General features: G+C 46.9%; 1 protein-coding gene across 1 annotated transcript in view; it reads right to left on the reverse strand.

Annotated features, from left to right (window-relative positions):
- Positions 1–16,264, reverse strand: part of PARP10 (poly(ADP-ribose) polymerase family member 10) — a gene marked incomplete at its 5' end in the record, with an annotated part of 43,760 nt that extends 27,496 nt beyond the window's left edge. The window contains 1 exon segment of the mRNA XM_056551631.1: positions 16,113–16,264. Coding sequence (XP_056407606.1) covers positions 16,113–16,263 — 151 coding nt within the window.
- Between the last annotated feature and the right edge of the window lie 513 nt (positions 16,265–16,777).

Raw genomic sequence — 16,777 nt, forward strand, 5'->3', positions numbered from 1 at the left:
TTAACTATGGTAGCCGCCACAAACAACTACAGAACGCCCTGGTGGGTGACCCTGCTGGGCCTAATATAGAAGGACACCGACTACAAGCAGGTAAGGAGACTGGTGAGAGGGAACCCCCTGGGGAAACAGTGCCGAGGAGTGGGGAGACCAGGAGGGGTAAGTGGGCAGCAGATAAGGCAGGTGTAACTTTACAGTATATGTATGTATGACAGCTGTACAGTGTATGTATGACAGCTGTACAGTGTATGTATGACGGATGTATGACAGCTGTACAGTATATGTATGACGGATGTATGAGTGCTGTACAGTGTATGTATGACGGATATATGACAGCTGTACAGTGTATGTATGACAGATGTACAGAGTATGTATGACGGCTGTACAGTGTATGTATGACAGCTGTACAGTGTATGTATGATGGATGTATGACAGCTGTACAGTATATGTATGACGGATGTATGAGTGCTGTACAGTGTATGTATGACGGATGTATGACAGCTGTACAGTGTATGTATGACGGATGTATGACAGATGTACAGAGTATGTATGACGGCTGTACAGTGTATGTATGACAGCTGTACAGTGTATGTATGACGGATGTATGACAGCTGTACAGTATATGTATGACGGATGTATGAGTGCTGTACAGTGTATGTATGACGGATATATGACAGCTGTACAGTGTATGTATGACAGATGTACAGAGTATGTATGACGGCTGTACAGTGTATGTATGACAGCTGTACAGTGTATGTATGATGGATGTATGACAGCTGTACAGTATATGTATGACGGATGTATGAGTGCTGTACAGTGTATGTATGACGGATGTATGACAGCTGTACAGTGTATGTATGACGGATATATGACAGCTGTACAGTGTATGTATGACAGATGTACAGAGTATGTATGACGGATATATGACAGCTGTACAGTGTATGTATGACAGATGTACAGAGTATGTATGACGGCTGTACAGTGTATGTATGACAGCTGTACAGTGTATGTATGATGGATGTATGACAGCTGTACAGTATATGTATGACGGATGTATGAGTGCTGTACAGTGTATGTATGACAGATGTATGAATGCTATACAGTGTATGTATGACGGATATATGACAGCTGTACAGTGTATGTATGACAGATGTACAGAGTATGTATGACGGCTGTACAGTGTATGTATGACAGCTGTACAGTGTATGTATGACGGATGTATGACAGCTGTACAGTATATGTATGACGGATGTATGAGTGCTGTACAGTGTATGTATGACGGATGTATGACAGCTGTACAGTGTATGTATGACAGATGTACAGAGTATGTATGACGGCTGTACAGTGTATGTATGACAGCTGTACAGTATATGTATGACGGATGTATGAGTGCTGTACAGTGTATGTATGACAGATGTATGAATGCTATACAGTGTATGTATGACGGATGTATGACTGTTGTACAGTGTATGTATGACGGATGTATGACAGCTATACAGTGTATGTATGACGGTTGTACAGTGTATGTATGACAGCAGTACAGTGTATGTATGATTTATGTATGACAGCTGTACAGTGTATGTATGATGTATATATGGCAGCTGTACAGTGTATGTATGACAGCTGTACAGTGTATGTATGACAGATGTACAGTGTATGACGGATGTATGACAGCTGTACAGTGTATGTATGATGGATGTATGACAGCTGTACAGTATATGTATGACTGTTGTATAGTGTATGTATGATGGATGTATGACAGCTGTACAGTGTATGTATGACAGCTGTACAGTGTATGTATGACTGCTGTATAGTGTATGTATGATGGATGTATGACTGCTGTATAGTGTATGTAGGATGTATGTATGACTGCTGTATAGTGTATGTAGGATGTATGTCTGCTGTATAGTGTATGTATGATGGATGTATGACTGCTGTATAGTGTATGTAGGATGTATGACTGCTGTATAATGTATGTAGGATGGATGTATGACTGCTGTATAGTGTATGTATGATGGATGTATGACTGCTGTATAGTGAATGTATGATGATGTATGACTGCTGTATAGTGAATGTAGGATGTATGTATGACTGCTGTATAGTGTATGTAGGATGTATGTATGACTGCTGTATAGTGTATGTAGGATGTATGACTGCTGTATAGTGTATGTATGATGGATGTATGACTGCTGTATAGTGTATGTATGATGGATGTATGACTGCTGTATAGTGTATGTATGATGGATGTATGACTGCTGTACAGTGTATGTATCATGGATGTATGACTGCTGTATAGTGTATGTATGATGGATGGATGACTGCTGTATAGTGTATGTATGATGGATGTATGACTGCTGTATAGTGTATGTATGATGGATGGATGTCTGCTGTATAGTGTATGTATCATGGATGTATGACTGCTGTATAGTGTATGTATGATGGATGGATGACTGCTGTATAGTGTATGTATGATGGATGTATGACTGCTGTATAGTGTATGTAGGATGGATGTATGACTGCTGTATAATGTATGTAGGATTTATGTATGACTGCTGTATAATGTATGTATGATGGATGGATGACTGCTGTATAGTGTATGTATGATGGATGTATGACTGCTGTATAGTGTATGTAGGATGGATTCTCCAAATCGGAAACGGTAAGCATCCAGTTCTTTTTCACTGGAATGTTTTAAGTTACCTTTGCCTCCATTGGAATCTGTAAACGGTACTGGGATATGGTGAAATCTGCGAGGCCGGACTCCCCCTTTGCCCGCTTTGTTGGTAACTGTCCCATACAGAGGGAGGAGAGGAGGATTACAGTTTCAATGAGGAACCCACACATCCCAGTACCCAACATCACTACCTTCCTGAAGAGTTTCTGTATTGTGGTGAAGAATCCCACCCACATCCTGGACGGAAATAGGTTTTTGGACTGGAAAGTGGTCCGTGATTGTGCGCCTGAACAAGGACTCTTCATCCCCAGATGGGGTTCAACACCTGCCTCAGTCCTGTTCTTTGGGGAACTCTTCAGGCAAGATTTTCTACCTGGACATGCCGCAGGCCTGCAGGCGATGTGGCAAGAAGGGCCATGAGAATAAGGACTGTGAGGAAGGTGTCTGCAGGTTCTGTCGAGTGACAGGACATTTGACCAAGGACTGCTCGAAGACCAAGACGTGCAACGGACAATCAGCCCATACCTACAAGGACTGCCCTCAGTGGAAAAGAACATGGGCATCTGTTGCAGCAAAAGCCCCGAAGCCAGCCCCAGCTCCAGAGCCAGCAGCACAGAAGGCCGAGAACAAACCGGCTAAGAAGGAGGGTAAGAAGGCGAAAGCCGTTACCACCCCAGCCCCTACCCTGGCCCTTCCCACCCCTGCCTCCCCGGCCCTTCCTGTCCCCGACCCCTCTGCCCTGGTCCCTCCCACCGAGGAGACAGCTTTCTACTATCCTCCCTGAAGTCAGGGCCGCTGTCTCCTGCTCCCTGCCCCACCCTGCCTCCTTTCTCTCCAGGCCCAGCAGCACCTAACCAACCTCCAGCTGCTGGTGCCCCATCTTTGGAGGAATATCCTTTGCTTCCTCCCCCAGGTACCAAGCAGAGGAAAAGGAAAGAACAATGCAGAAGTTGAGTCCAACAAAAAGAAGATCATCGAGGCCTGCGAGACTCCCCTGCATTCAGATGATGAGGAAGAGGAGATGGAGCAGGCCATAGCACAGTCGGAGGAGCAGCTGTTCGCTGACCCAGAGGTCCACCATTTGTTCGATGGACCACAGAACCCTGTCTACGTGGAGTTTTTGGAAAGAAGTCTGGAGAACCCACGGAAGCTGATAGACATCGGCGAGGAGGATCCGCCCGACCAGAGTGGTAACTAGTATTGTCTGTACTAACCTTTTTATTCCCCATGGCTAATCTCAACATCTTTAGCATTAATGTGAGGAGTATTAGAGATAGGATTCCAGAGGCCAGAAAAAGCACACACCTATTGTGCGAAAACGTCTGTTTGCCTCTGAGCACCCCGCATCAATAAAGTCTCCCTGCCGGAACGGAATGACCATATGAAATTGTCTACAAGAGAAGTGAGTGCAAGATTCCATTCTCATACTGTTTTTTTTTACATCAGACTGTGCTTACCTTTTTAGATTCTGAAATATGTGATGTGTATATGTTGCAGGAATGTGTCTTGCCCTCATCTAGGTCCCACAACCATCTGGCCAGGCAGTTTCCCACAGCCCCTCCTACTGGTGACAGCAGGTCTGCAGGGGTGGCCATCCTCATTAGGGGAGGTAGCTTTACACTCTACTCTGTCCGGGAGTTCATCTGTGGCAGACTTCTTGTTGCAGATGGCTCCAAGGCAGGGAGCCCATACGGCTCATCAATGTGTACGCCTCTCCTGACGTGGGGTGGTCACCTGGAGGTTTTCCAGACCCTGCAGACCCAGATCGCAACCACTAGGGCAGTAGTGTTGGGTGGGGCTTTTAACTGCATCATTGAAGCAGACGGGCGCAGTACCAGCACATCTGCCAGACTGGACCTTTCCTCCAAGCTGATGATCGAGATGATGACAGAGGGCATGCCAGCCACCAGTACCAGTAACGCCGAGCGCTCCGGGTCCCGTATCCATCCCGGAGCGCTCGCGGCGTCTGGTCTCCTGCAGCGCCCCGGTCTCTCACTCTGACCGGGAGCGCTGCTACTGTGCTGCCGGCGGTGATGCGATCCGCATGGCGGCACTAGTCCGCTATGCGGATCACATCCCGCTCTGATTACCTGCCCCGTCCTCTGTCTCAGCCCCGGCGCGCGGTCCCGCTCTCTAGGGCACGCGTGCCGGGTCTCTCAGATTTAAAGGGCCAGTGCACCATTAATTGGTGCCTGGCCCAATCTGTTCCTAATCAGTCCTAATTACTGTGAATACTATATAAACTCACTTCCCCTTCCTATCCCTGCCGGATCTTGTTGCCTAGTGCCTTGTGAAAGCGTTTAGTGTGTGCCATAACCTGTGTATCCAGACCTACTGCTGTTGCCCCTGACTACGTACCATTGCCGCCTGCCCTGACCTTCTGCTACGTCTGACCTCGCCTCTGTCTAGTCCTTCTGTACCACGCCTATCTCAGCTGTCAGTGGGGTCGAGTCGCTATACGACCTGGAAGTTACCGCCGCAGCAAGCCCATCCCGCCTTACTTCACTGTGGAAAGAGCACATAGGGTGCCATGCAGGCCTCCTCCTTGATCTTTTCTTGCAAAATGACTACACTTGCGAGCTGTACGCATAAAAGGGGAGGTGCGCTGTAATGGAAGTAGAGTTGCATTTTACCCAAATTTCTCGGTGGAGCTACGTAAACAAAGGACCAGGTTCACTGAGGTGCACTACCCTTCTACTGTCTGTCTCCTACGGAGCTTATACTTACCTCTAGACTGTTCTCCATTCCAGGCATTACCACTATGGGTGGACCGCGGGGCAAATCCAAGAAGTCCAAACATGCTGCTAAGGCTGCTAGACAATCCTCGGAGGATGAGGCCTCTTATGATGAGGCGCACTCTCAGGCGAGCGGGAGCTCAAGAAGGGACTCCTGTCTTGCCACGCCTTTGGCTTCCAAGGTTTCTGCTCACGCTGTCAAGGCCCTTAGCCAGTTCTCTAGGCCTCCAAAGGTGGTGGGACGAGAATCTCCTGACCTGACTCCTTTGCTGTTTGCTGGATCTCCTAGCCCTGAGAGGTGCTGCTCCCATGCTACATGTCCTGCTGCTTCGGTAGATCAGAAGTTTACAGAGTTGCTTGCGGCCTTTACCTCCAGCCAGACTATGAAGGCAGAGGGGTCAGACCCTGTTGCGTTTCTGGAGTCGTGGCTGAAAGAGATCCTGCTGGCAGACACTTTCTCACCTTACTTCACTGTGGAAAGAGCACATAGGGTGCCATGCAGGCCTCCTCCTTGACCTTTTCTTGCAAAATGACTACACTTGCGAGCAGTACGCATAAAAGGGGAGGTGCGCTGTAATGGAAGTAGAGTTGCCTTTTACCCAAATTTCTCGGTGGAGCTACGTAAACAAAGGACCAGGTTCACTGAGGTGCACCTTCGACTCCGCACTAAGGGATATCACTATGCAATGCTGTTCCCAGCTCGTCTTCGAGTGGTGAATGGTGTGACTGCCAGGTTCTTCACGTCTCCAGTCGAGGCTCTGCAGTGGGTGGATGCTGCTCCTCCTGTGGCTCCTCCGTACTGATCATGTGACGAATCAGAACGTCTTCTCTTGCTTCCAATTTCTTTAGTTATTATAGGTAGCTAGGTTAGTGGTTAGGGCCAGCCTTCGAGTTCATGGACTACGGACTATATCCCTGGTATGGTTGCTTGCTTAGAGGGATCGCTAGTGAGTTGGCCACGGAGATAGTATAGTGGGTTGGGTTTGTGGGAGTGGGCCAATCTAGTGGAGTTCTTGCTACCTCCCATTGGTTAGCGTTTAGGTTCTAGGTCTGCACATGTTCCCAGTGTTAGACAGGGTTTTGTTGGGGATATTTTCTTTGTATTTTGCATTTGTTTATGTGTTTGTGCCCTATCTGTCTTTGTGATGTTTTGTCTTGCGTCCTGTAAGTGGTGTGTATGGTGTTTGTTCCCGGAGAGCCTCAGATGGTGGCATTATGTTTTACAACTACTCAGGAGCTTTTATGTGCAGGAGGGGGTTCTCTGTCCTGTGGTGGTCCTACTGCAAATTGTCATTTTAGGCATTGATAATGGGGTCACTTCGTATTGTGAGTTGGAATGTTAGAGGCCTTAACTCCAAATTTAAATGGGCTCTGTGCCTAAACTTTGTAAAGAAGCAGTCCCCACACCTGATTTGTTTACAAGAAACTCATCTTACTAGTCAGAAAATCCTTGCTCTCAAACGGGCTTGGATAGCGAGGGGATATAACTCCACTTATTCTTCCTCTGCTAGGGGGTGTCTATTTTGGTGACTAAATCTCTTCCCCTGGTCATTGATCAAGCTTGTGACCAATTTGGTAGGTTTGTGATTCTTCAGTGTTCCTTACATGCCTTCAGTTTTCTTTTGGTGTCTGTGTATGTCCCCCCTTCATTTCGTGTTGATGTCTTAGACTGTGTCACATCCAAATTACTGACGTTTCACTCTCTGCCTGTTCTCCTTATAGGTGACTTTAATGCAGTCCCAGATCAGAGTGTCGATCGCACTGGTGCAGCGGATCCCGGATTTAATGCCTGGAGTGTAGCACTGTCTCTTATGGAGGTTTGGCGTTGGAAGCATCCGTCTGACCCATTATTCTCCTTTTACTCAGCGGTGCATAAATCGTTCTCCAGGATAGATTTGGCGTATGCCTCCTCTGATCTTCTACCTTTGGTTAGAGATGTCATGTACACCACTAGGGGGATCTCAGACCACTCAGCTCTTATACTGTCATTGGGTCTTGGCCCTCGCCACTCCTCCAAAATCTGGCGGATGCATCCTTGCTGGAAGCTTACAATTGTTTTTGGGAAAATAATGGGTCTTAACCCCACAAGTTAGTGCAATGGGATGCTTAAAAGGCTCATGTTAGGGGGGCTTTTATGACTGGGGTTGCCAGACGGAAGGAGGCATATTCGGCTAAGGAACGTGCACTGCAGGTAGAGACTGGGGTTTTGGAAGCGGGGTGGTGAGGGATCCTTCCCCTGATGTTGAATATCAATGGTTAATGGCCCAGAGGGCTCTCCTGATCCCTCAGAAAGAAAAGGTTCAAAAGAGGATGGTGGATAGGGAGGCAGCCATATTTGAATTTGGGGATAAAAATGGTAGGTTATTGGCATACTTGGCGAGAGAGAGTAGGCTAGTGGTTGCTATATCTTGTATTAGGGGGGCTTCTGGGATTTTGGAATCTGACTATTGCTATTAATGCTGTATTATTGGACTTTTATACAGATCTCTATACCTCTCTCAATTGCCGGCTGTGCCGAACGGCTTAGTGCCATTTTTGAAAGGATTGCCTCTTACACCCTTGACTACGGCTCAGGCCGCCGATCTAGATGCCCCTTTCTCTGATGAGGAAGTTTCTATGGCTATTGCTTCTTTGCAGAAGGGGAAAACTCCGGGGTTGGATGAGATGATTTGAGACTGGTACAGGGTGAATGAGGAGCGGCTGATACCTATTCTACAGAACCTATTTAGCGTGGCTATGGAGACTGGGAGGCACTTATCGTAGTTCTTCCTAAACCAGGAAAGGATCTGACTTTACCAGACTCTTACAGACCTAGTTCCCTCCTTAATGGAGACATTAAACTTTTGGCTAAAATATTAGCTAATAGGTTACAAAGGGTCATAGCCGCTATCATTCATCCTGTTAAGACGGCTTTATGCCAGGGAGAGCCACGGATATTAATGTCCAACGCTTACATCTTAACCTAGCCGCTGCGGAAGGGGCATATGTAGTTAGCCTAGATGTGTATAAGGCTTTTGACTTGGTGGAATGGGTGTATCTGTGGGGTGTCCTGGGGGTACTTCGGTTTGGTACATGGTTCCGGGCGTGAGTACGCTTGCTATATGATAGCCCTAGAGCCAGGGTGCAAACCAATTTAGAGGTCTCAGAGTTCTTTCTGCTGGGTAGAGGTACACGGCAGGGCTGCCCCGTCTCCCTTTTTGTTTGCCCTAGCAGTAGAGCCACTGGCGAAGGCCATCAGATCGTCCTGCTGTATCCGGGGGGTGTGTAGGGGCCCCTTAGAGGAGAGAGTCTCCATGTACGCCGATGACTGGTTTATTTGGCTGAAGTTCAGGGCTCCCTGGGGGCCTCGTTTGTCCTCTTAGACAAATTTAGTTATTTCTCTGGTCTTAAGGTTAATTGGGCTAAGTCTTCTCTGATGCCTTTATCGGTGGCTGTGGACCCCATTCCATATCTTCCTCATGGGTTGCAAACAGTTTCTCATTTTAGATATTTGGGAGTGGAGGTTTCTGCGTGTGAGGGACTATGTAATGTTGAACTTAGATCAGGTTTTGTCGTTTGTGTCAGTCAAGCTACAGGCCTGGTCCTCTTTGCCTCTTTCCCTAGCTGGCAGGATTAATATCTTTAAAATTATATACCTACCTAAGTTTTTGTATCTCTTCCATCTTTCTCGGTGATTCCTCTTAAGAAATATTTTGTTAAGCTGAGTGGCACCTTGAGATCCTTCTATTGGCAAGATAAACCACCGCGACTGGGTCAGGCGCTGCTTCAGGCATCCAAACAGCGGGGCGGCTTAGCTGCTCCTAACATGTATGATCACTTTTTAGCATCTCAATTGGTGTATGCTGCCTGGTGGATCGACCTGGATCTGGCGAATGCATCTACTGCCCTTGCGGGAGCTCTCGTGGGTTCGTATGAAACCTTGACCAATACTCTTTACAGATATACTTCAAATTCTAGTTTGTTGGCCCCTATTCAAACTGTGGCCGCTGGTCTCCAGATGCTTCCCATTGCCGGTGATGTCTCCTAGAGCACCTCTGTGGGGGAACCCTCATTTTAAACACCCGCAGGAGTTGGAGGCTGCCGGCTTCTGGAGTGATCATGGAGTCAAATTCGATATGCATTTGTTTGGGAATTTTCCTTCTTTCCCCTCTTTCTCCGAATTATGAGACCGCTTTAATCTCCCTCGAAGTGCTCAATTTCGGTACTCCCAGCTGAGGAATGTTGTAGTGCCTCAATTTGGCTCTCTTGATGTGACTCTAGGTGCCAGGGACCTGCTTTTCCAAGCTAGACTGATCCTACATCTATATTACACTCCAGTCAAGCTGTTCCATATTGGGGTTTCTGCTTCAGATTGTTGTTTTAGGTGTCACGCAGATGTGGGCTCTCTTCTACACGCTATGTGGAGCTGCCCATGTGTGGAACCCTTTTGGAGAGAGGTGACGCAGTTCTGGACTTCACTTAGAGTTTCCCTTTGTGTTTTCCCCTGTTGTATGTCTGTTGGTGTTATTAATGATCTGGCCTCGGGCTCCCATAGGTGCCTACTCATTCTGTTTCTCTTGTTCTTTGCCCGTAAGGTTCTGATCATGGCATGGAAGGATACCTCTCCTCCCATTGTGCAGGGTTTCAATCTGGTTAATAAATATGTACCGATATATAGGACTCTTTATAGTAGTCGTAAAAGCCCGAAAAAATTTGAAAAAGTCTGGATGCCTTGGTTACTGATAGGTGACTCGATGGTGCCCCAGGAACATGCGAGTTCTCCTGGGTAGCGCGCTGGTTTCTCTCTAACTCTGAGGTGGGGGGTTGCTCAGGGGGTATGTGTGAATGCCTGATTTGTTTGTATGTCTGTCTTTTGTCTTGTTGGTTCTTCGGGCGCTGATCAACTTAATTTTCCATTCTTGAGATGCTTCAGTATCCTGTCTCTACCATCCTTACTGTGGGAGTTGGGGAGCTCTGTGCTCGAGCTACATGTTTATTGTATGTTCTGTTTACTGTTCATTAAAAGTTATAAATAACAATAAAAAATAATAATAAAAAAAAAACCCGCAGGACCAGAAGAAACTACTGAACACACCAGAAATCTCACACGACCGGCAAGGGTCAGCAACAAAATCTGCTTCACCAGAGATCCTACCATTCTTTTCCACAAGAAGAGGAAAGAAACGTGTGACAAAGAAGCAGACGCAGGAAAGGGTGTGACAAAGGAGCAGACGGAGGGAAGAAACGTGTGACAAAGGAGCAGACGGAGGGAAGAAACGTGTGACAAAGGAGCAGACGGAGGGAAGAAACGTGTGACAAAGGAGCAGACGGAGGGAAGAAACGTGTGACAAAGGAGCAGACGGAGGGAAGAAACGTGTGACAAAGGAGCAGACGGAGGGAAGAAACGTGTGACAAAGGAGCAGACGGAGGGAAGAAACGTGTGACAAAGGAGCAGACGGAGGGAAGAAACGTGTGACAAAGGAGCAGACGGAGGGAAGAAACGTGTGACAAAGGAGCAGACGGAGGGAAGAAACGTGTGACAAAGGAGCAGACGGAGGGAAGAAACGTGTGACAAAGGAGCAGACGGAGGGAAGAAACGTGTGACAAAGGAGCAGACGGAGGGAAGAAACGTGTGACAAAGGAGCAGACGGAGGGAAGAAACGTGTGACAAAGGAGCAGACGGAGGGAAGAAACGTGTGACAAAGGAGCAGACGGAGGGAAGAAACGTGTGACAAAGGAGCAGACGGAGGGAAGAAACGTGTGACAAAGGAGCAGACGGAGGGAAGAAACGTGTGACAAAGGAGCAGACGCAGGAAAGGGTGTGACAAAGGAGCAGACGGAGGGAAGAAACGTGTGACAAAGGAGCAGACGGAGGGAAGAAACGTGTGACAAAGGAGCAGACGGAGGGAAGAAACGTGTGACAAAGGAGCAGACGGAGGGAAGAAACGTGTGACAAAGGAGCAGACGGAGGGAAGAAACGTGTGACAAAGGAGCAGACGGAGGGAAGAAACGTGTGACAAAGGAGCAGACGGAGGGAAGAAACGTGTGACAAAGGAGCAGACGGAGGGAAGAAACGTGTGACAAAGGAGCAGACGCAGGAAAGGGTGTGACAAAGGAGCAGACGGAGGGAAGAAACGTGTGACAAAGGAGCAGACGGAGGGAAGAAACGTGTGACAAAGGAGCAGACGGAGGGAAGAAACGTGTGACAAATGAGCAGAAGACAGAGGAGAGAAACACGTGAGAAAAGGAGCAGAAGACAGAGGAGAGAAACACGTAACAAAAGGAGCAGAAGACAGAGGAGAGAAACACGTGACAAAAGGAGCAGAAGACAGAGGAGAGAAACACGTAACAAAAGGAGCAGAAGACAGAGGAGAGAAACACGTAACAAAAGGAGCAGAAGGAGGAGAGAAACACGTGACAAAAGGAGCAGAAGACAGAGGAGAGAAACACGTAACAAAAGGAGCAGACGACAGAGGAGAGAAACACGTGACAAAAGGAGCAGACGGAGGAGAGAAACACGTAACAAAAGGAGCAGAAGACAGAGGAGAGAAACACGTAACAAAAGGAGCAGAAGACAGAGGAGAGAAACACGTGACAAAAGGAGCAGAAGACAGAGGAGAGAAACACGTAACAAAAGGAGCAGAAGACAGAGGAGAGAAACACGTGACAAAAGGAGCAGAAGACAGAGGAGAGAAACACGTGACAAAAGGAGCAGACGGAGGAGAGAAACACGTGACAAAAGGAGCAGACGGAGGAGAGAAACACGTGACAAAAGGAGCAGACGGAGGAGAGAAACACGTAACAAAAGGAGCAGAAGACAGAGGAGAGAAACACGTAACAAAAGGAGCAGAAGACAGAGGAGAGAAACACGTAACAAAAGGAGCAGACGGAGGAGAGAAACACGTGACAAAAGGAGCAGAAGACAGAGGAGAGAAACACGTGACAAAAGGAGCAGACGGAGGAGAGAAACACGTGACAAAAGGAGCAGACGGAGGAGAGAAACAAGTAACAAAAGGAGCAGAAGACAGAGGAGAGAAACATGTAACAAAAGGAGCAGAAGACAGAGGAGAGAAACATGTGACAAAAGGAGCAGAAGACAGAGGAGAGAAACATGTAACAAAAGGAGCAGACGGAGGAGAGAAACACGTAACAAAAGGAGCAGAAGACAGAGGAGAGAAACACGTAACAAAAGGAGCAGAAGACAGAGGAGAGAAACACGTAACAAAAGGAGTAGAAGACAGAGGAGAGAAACATGTAACAAAAGGAGCAGAAGACAGAGGAGAGAAACACGTAACAAAAGGAGCAGACGGAGGAGAGAAACACGTAACAAAAGGAGCAGACGGAGGAGAGAAACACGTAACAAAAGGAGCAGAAGACAGAGGAGAGAAACACGTGACAAAAGGAGCAGACGGAGGAGAGAAACATGTGACAAAAGGAGCAGAAGACAGGAGAGAAACACGTAACAAAAGGAGCAGAAGACAGAGGAGAGAAACACGTAACAAAAGGAGAAGACGGAGGAGAGAAACACGTGACAAAAGGAGCAGAAGACAGAGGAGAGAAACATGTGACAAAAGGAGCAGACGGAGGAGAGAAACACGTAACAAAAGGAGCAGAAGACAGAGGAGAGAAACACGTAACAAAAGGAGCAGAAGACAGAGGAGAGAAACACGTGACAAAAGGAGCAGACGGAGGAGAGAAACACGTAACAAAAGGAGCAGAAGACAGAGGAGAGAAACACGTGACAAAAGGAGCAGAAGACAGAGGAGAGAAACACGTAACAAAAGGAGCAGAAGACAGAGGAGAGAAACACGTGACAAAAGGAGCAGAAGACAGAGGAGAGAAACACGTAACAAAAGGAGCAGAAGACAGAGGAGAGAAACACGTGACAAAAGGAGCAGAAGACAGTGGAGAGAAACACGTGACAAAAGGAGCAGACGGAGGAGAGAAACACGTGACAAAAGGAGCAGACGGAGGAGAGAAACACGTAACAAAAGGAGCAGAAGACAGAGGAGAGAAACACGTAACAAAAGGAGCAGAAGACAGAGGAGAGAAACACGTAACAAAAGGAGCAGAAGACAGAGGAGAGAAACACGTGACAAAAGGAGCAGAAGACAGAGGAGAGAAACACGTAACAAAAGGAGCAGAAGACAGAGGAGAGAAACACGTGACAAAAGGAGCAGAAGACAGAGGAGAGAAACACGTAACAAAAGGAGCAGAAGACAGAGGAGAGAAACACGTGACAAAAGGAGCAGAAGACAGTGGAGAGAAACACGTGACAAAAGGAGCAGACGGAGGAGAGAAACACGTGACAAAAGGAGCAGACGGAGGAGAGAAACACGTAACAAAAGGAGCAGAAGACAGAGGAGAGAAACACGTAACAAAAGGAGCAGAAGACAGAGGAGAGAAACACGTAACAAAAGGAGCAGAAGACAGAGGAGAGAAACACGTGACAAAAGGAGCAGAAGACAGAGGAGAGAAACACGTAACAAAAGGAGCAGAAGACAGAGGAGAGAAACACGTAACAAAAGGAGCAGAAGACAGAGGAGAGAAACACGTAACAAAAGGAGCAGACGGAGGAGAGAAACACGTAACAAAAGGAGCAGAAGACAGAGGAGAGAAACACGTAACAAAAGGAGCAGAAGACAGAGGAGAGAAACATGTAACAAAAGGAGCAGAAGACAGAGGAGAGAAACACGTAACAAAAGGAGCAGAAGACAGAGGAGAGAAACACGTAACAAAAGGAGCAGACGGAGGAGAGAAACACGTAACAAAAGGAGCAGACGGAGGAGAGAAACACGTAACAAAAGGAGCAGACGGAGGAGAGAAACACGTAACAAAAGGAGCAGAAGACAGAGGAGAGAAACACGTGACAAAAGGAGCAGACGGAGGAGAGAAACATGTGACAAAAGGAGCAGAAGACAGGAGAGAAACACGTAACAAAAGGAGCAGAAGACAGAGGAGAGAAACACGTAACAAAAGGAGAAGACGGAGGAGAGAAACACGTAACAAAAGGAGCAGAAGACAGAGGAGAGAAACACGTGACAAAAGGAGCAGAAGACAGAGGAGAGAAACACATAACAAAAGGAGCAGAAGACAGAGGAGAGAAACACGTAACAAAAGGAGCAGAAGACAGAGGAGAGAAACATGTGACAAAAGGAGCAGACGGAGGAGAGAAACACGTAACAAAAGGAGCAGAAGACAGAGGAGAGAAACACGTAACAAAAGGAGCAGAAGACAGAGGAGAGAAACATGTAACAAAAAGGAGCAGACGGAGGAGAGAAACACGTAACAAAAGGAGCAGACGGAGGAGAGAAACACGTAACAAAAGGAGCAGAAGACAGAGGAGAGAAACACGTAACAAAAGGAGCAGACGGAGGAGAGAAACACGTGAGAAAAGGAGCAGAAGACAGAGGAGAGAAACATGTAACAAAAAGGAGCAGACGGAGGAGAGAAACACGTAACAAAAGGAGCAGACGGAGGAGAGAAACACGTAACAAAAAGGAGCAGAAGACAGAGGAGAGAAACACGTAACAAAAGGAGCAGACGGAGGAGAGAAACACGTAACAAAAGGAGCAGAAGACAGAGGAGAGGAAAACGTAACAAAAGGAGCAGACGGAGGAGAGAAACACGTAACAAAAGGAGCAGAAGACAGAGGAGAGAAACACGTAACAAAAGGAGCAGACGGAGGAGAGAAACACGTAACAAAAGGAGCAGAAGACAGAGGAGAGAAACACATAACAAAAGGAGCAGAAGACAGAGGAGAGAAACACATAACAAAAGGAGCAGACGGAGGAGAGAAACACGTAACAAAAGGAGCAGACGGAGGAGAGAAACACGTAACAAAAGGAGCAGAAGACAGAGGAGAGAAACACGTAACAAAAGGAGCAGAAGACAGAGGAGAGAAACACGTAACAAAAGGAGCAGAAGACAGAGGAGAGAAACACGTGACAAAAGGAGCAGAAGACAGAGGAGAGAAACACGTAACAAAAGGAGCAGAAGACAGAGGAGAGAAACGTGACAAAAGGAGCAGACGGAGGAGAGAAACACGTAACAAAAGGAGCAGACGGCGGAGAGAAACACGTAACAAAAGGAGCAGAAGACAGAGGAGAGAAACATGACAAAAGGAGCAGACGGAGGAGAGAAACACGTAACAAAAGGAGCAGACGGAGGAGAGAAACATGTGACAAAAGGAGCAGACGGAGGAGAGAAACACGTAACAAAAGGAGCAGAAGACTGGAGGAGAGAAACACGTAACAAAAGGAGCAGACGGAGGAGAGAAACACGTAACAAAAGGAGCAGAAGACTGGAGGAGAGAAACACGTAACAAAAGGAGCAGACGGAGGAGAGAAACACGTAACAAAAGGAGCAGACGGAGGAGAGAAACACGTAACAAAAAGGAGCAGAAGACAGAGGAGAGAAACATGTTACAAAAGGAGCAGAAGACAGAGGAGAGAAACACGTAACAAAAGGAGCAGAAGACAGAGGAGAGAAACACGAAACAAAAGGAGCAGACGGAGGAGAGAAACACGTAACAAAAGGAGCAGAAGACTGGAGGAGAGAAACACGTAACAAAAGGAGCAGACGGAGGAGAGAAACACGTAACAAAAGGAGCAGACGGAGGAGAGAAACACGTAACAAAAGGAGCAGAAGACTGGAGGAGAGTGCAGTTAAGCTACAAATACACACCAAACCCTAACCACGAATACCACCAATCCTCTCCCACCTACCGGAAGGATTCTCAAAAGTGACCAGTGCCTGTGATCCATTGCGACTGTAAAAGGAGATTGGACCCCCCCCAGAGCGGCGCTTACTCTCCAGATACAGGATCAGAAATTCAGTGTCAATGTCATCGGTGAGATCCTGAACCTCCAACTCCATCCTGAAATAGATAACATAACAGTCACCCCAAAATGACCGGACACCTCTCACCTGTAATATAATATATACAGATATCTCTATACTGACCAGACACCTCTCACCTGTAATATAATATACAGCTATCTCTATACTGACCGGACACCTCTCACCTGTAATATAATATACAGCTATCTCTATACTGACCAGACACCTCTCACCTGTAATATAATATACAGCTATCTCTATACTGACCGGACACCTCTCACCTGTAATATAATATAATATATACAGATATCTCTATACTGACCAGACACCTCTCACCTGTAATATAATATAATATACAGATATCTCTATACTGACCGGATACCTCTCACCTGTAATATAATATAATATACAGATATCTCTATACTGACCGGATACCTCTCACCTGTAATATAATATAATATACAGATATCTCTATACTGACCGGACACCTCTCACCTGTAATATAATATAATATACAGATATCTCTATACTGACCGGACACCTCTCACCT

This window comes from Hyla sarda, unplaced genomic scaffold (genome assembly GCF_029499605.1).
Source record: "Hyla sarda isolate aHylSar1 unplaced genomic scaffold, aHylSar1.hap1 scaffold_1130, whole genome shotgun sequence".
Taxonomy (NCBI): domain Eukaryota; kingdom Metazoa; phylum Chordata; class Amphibia; order Anura; family Hylidae; genus Hyla; species Hyla sarda.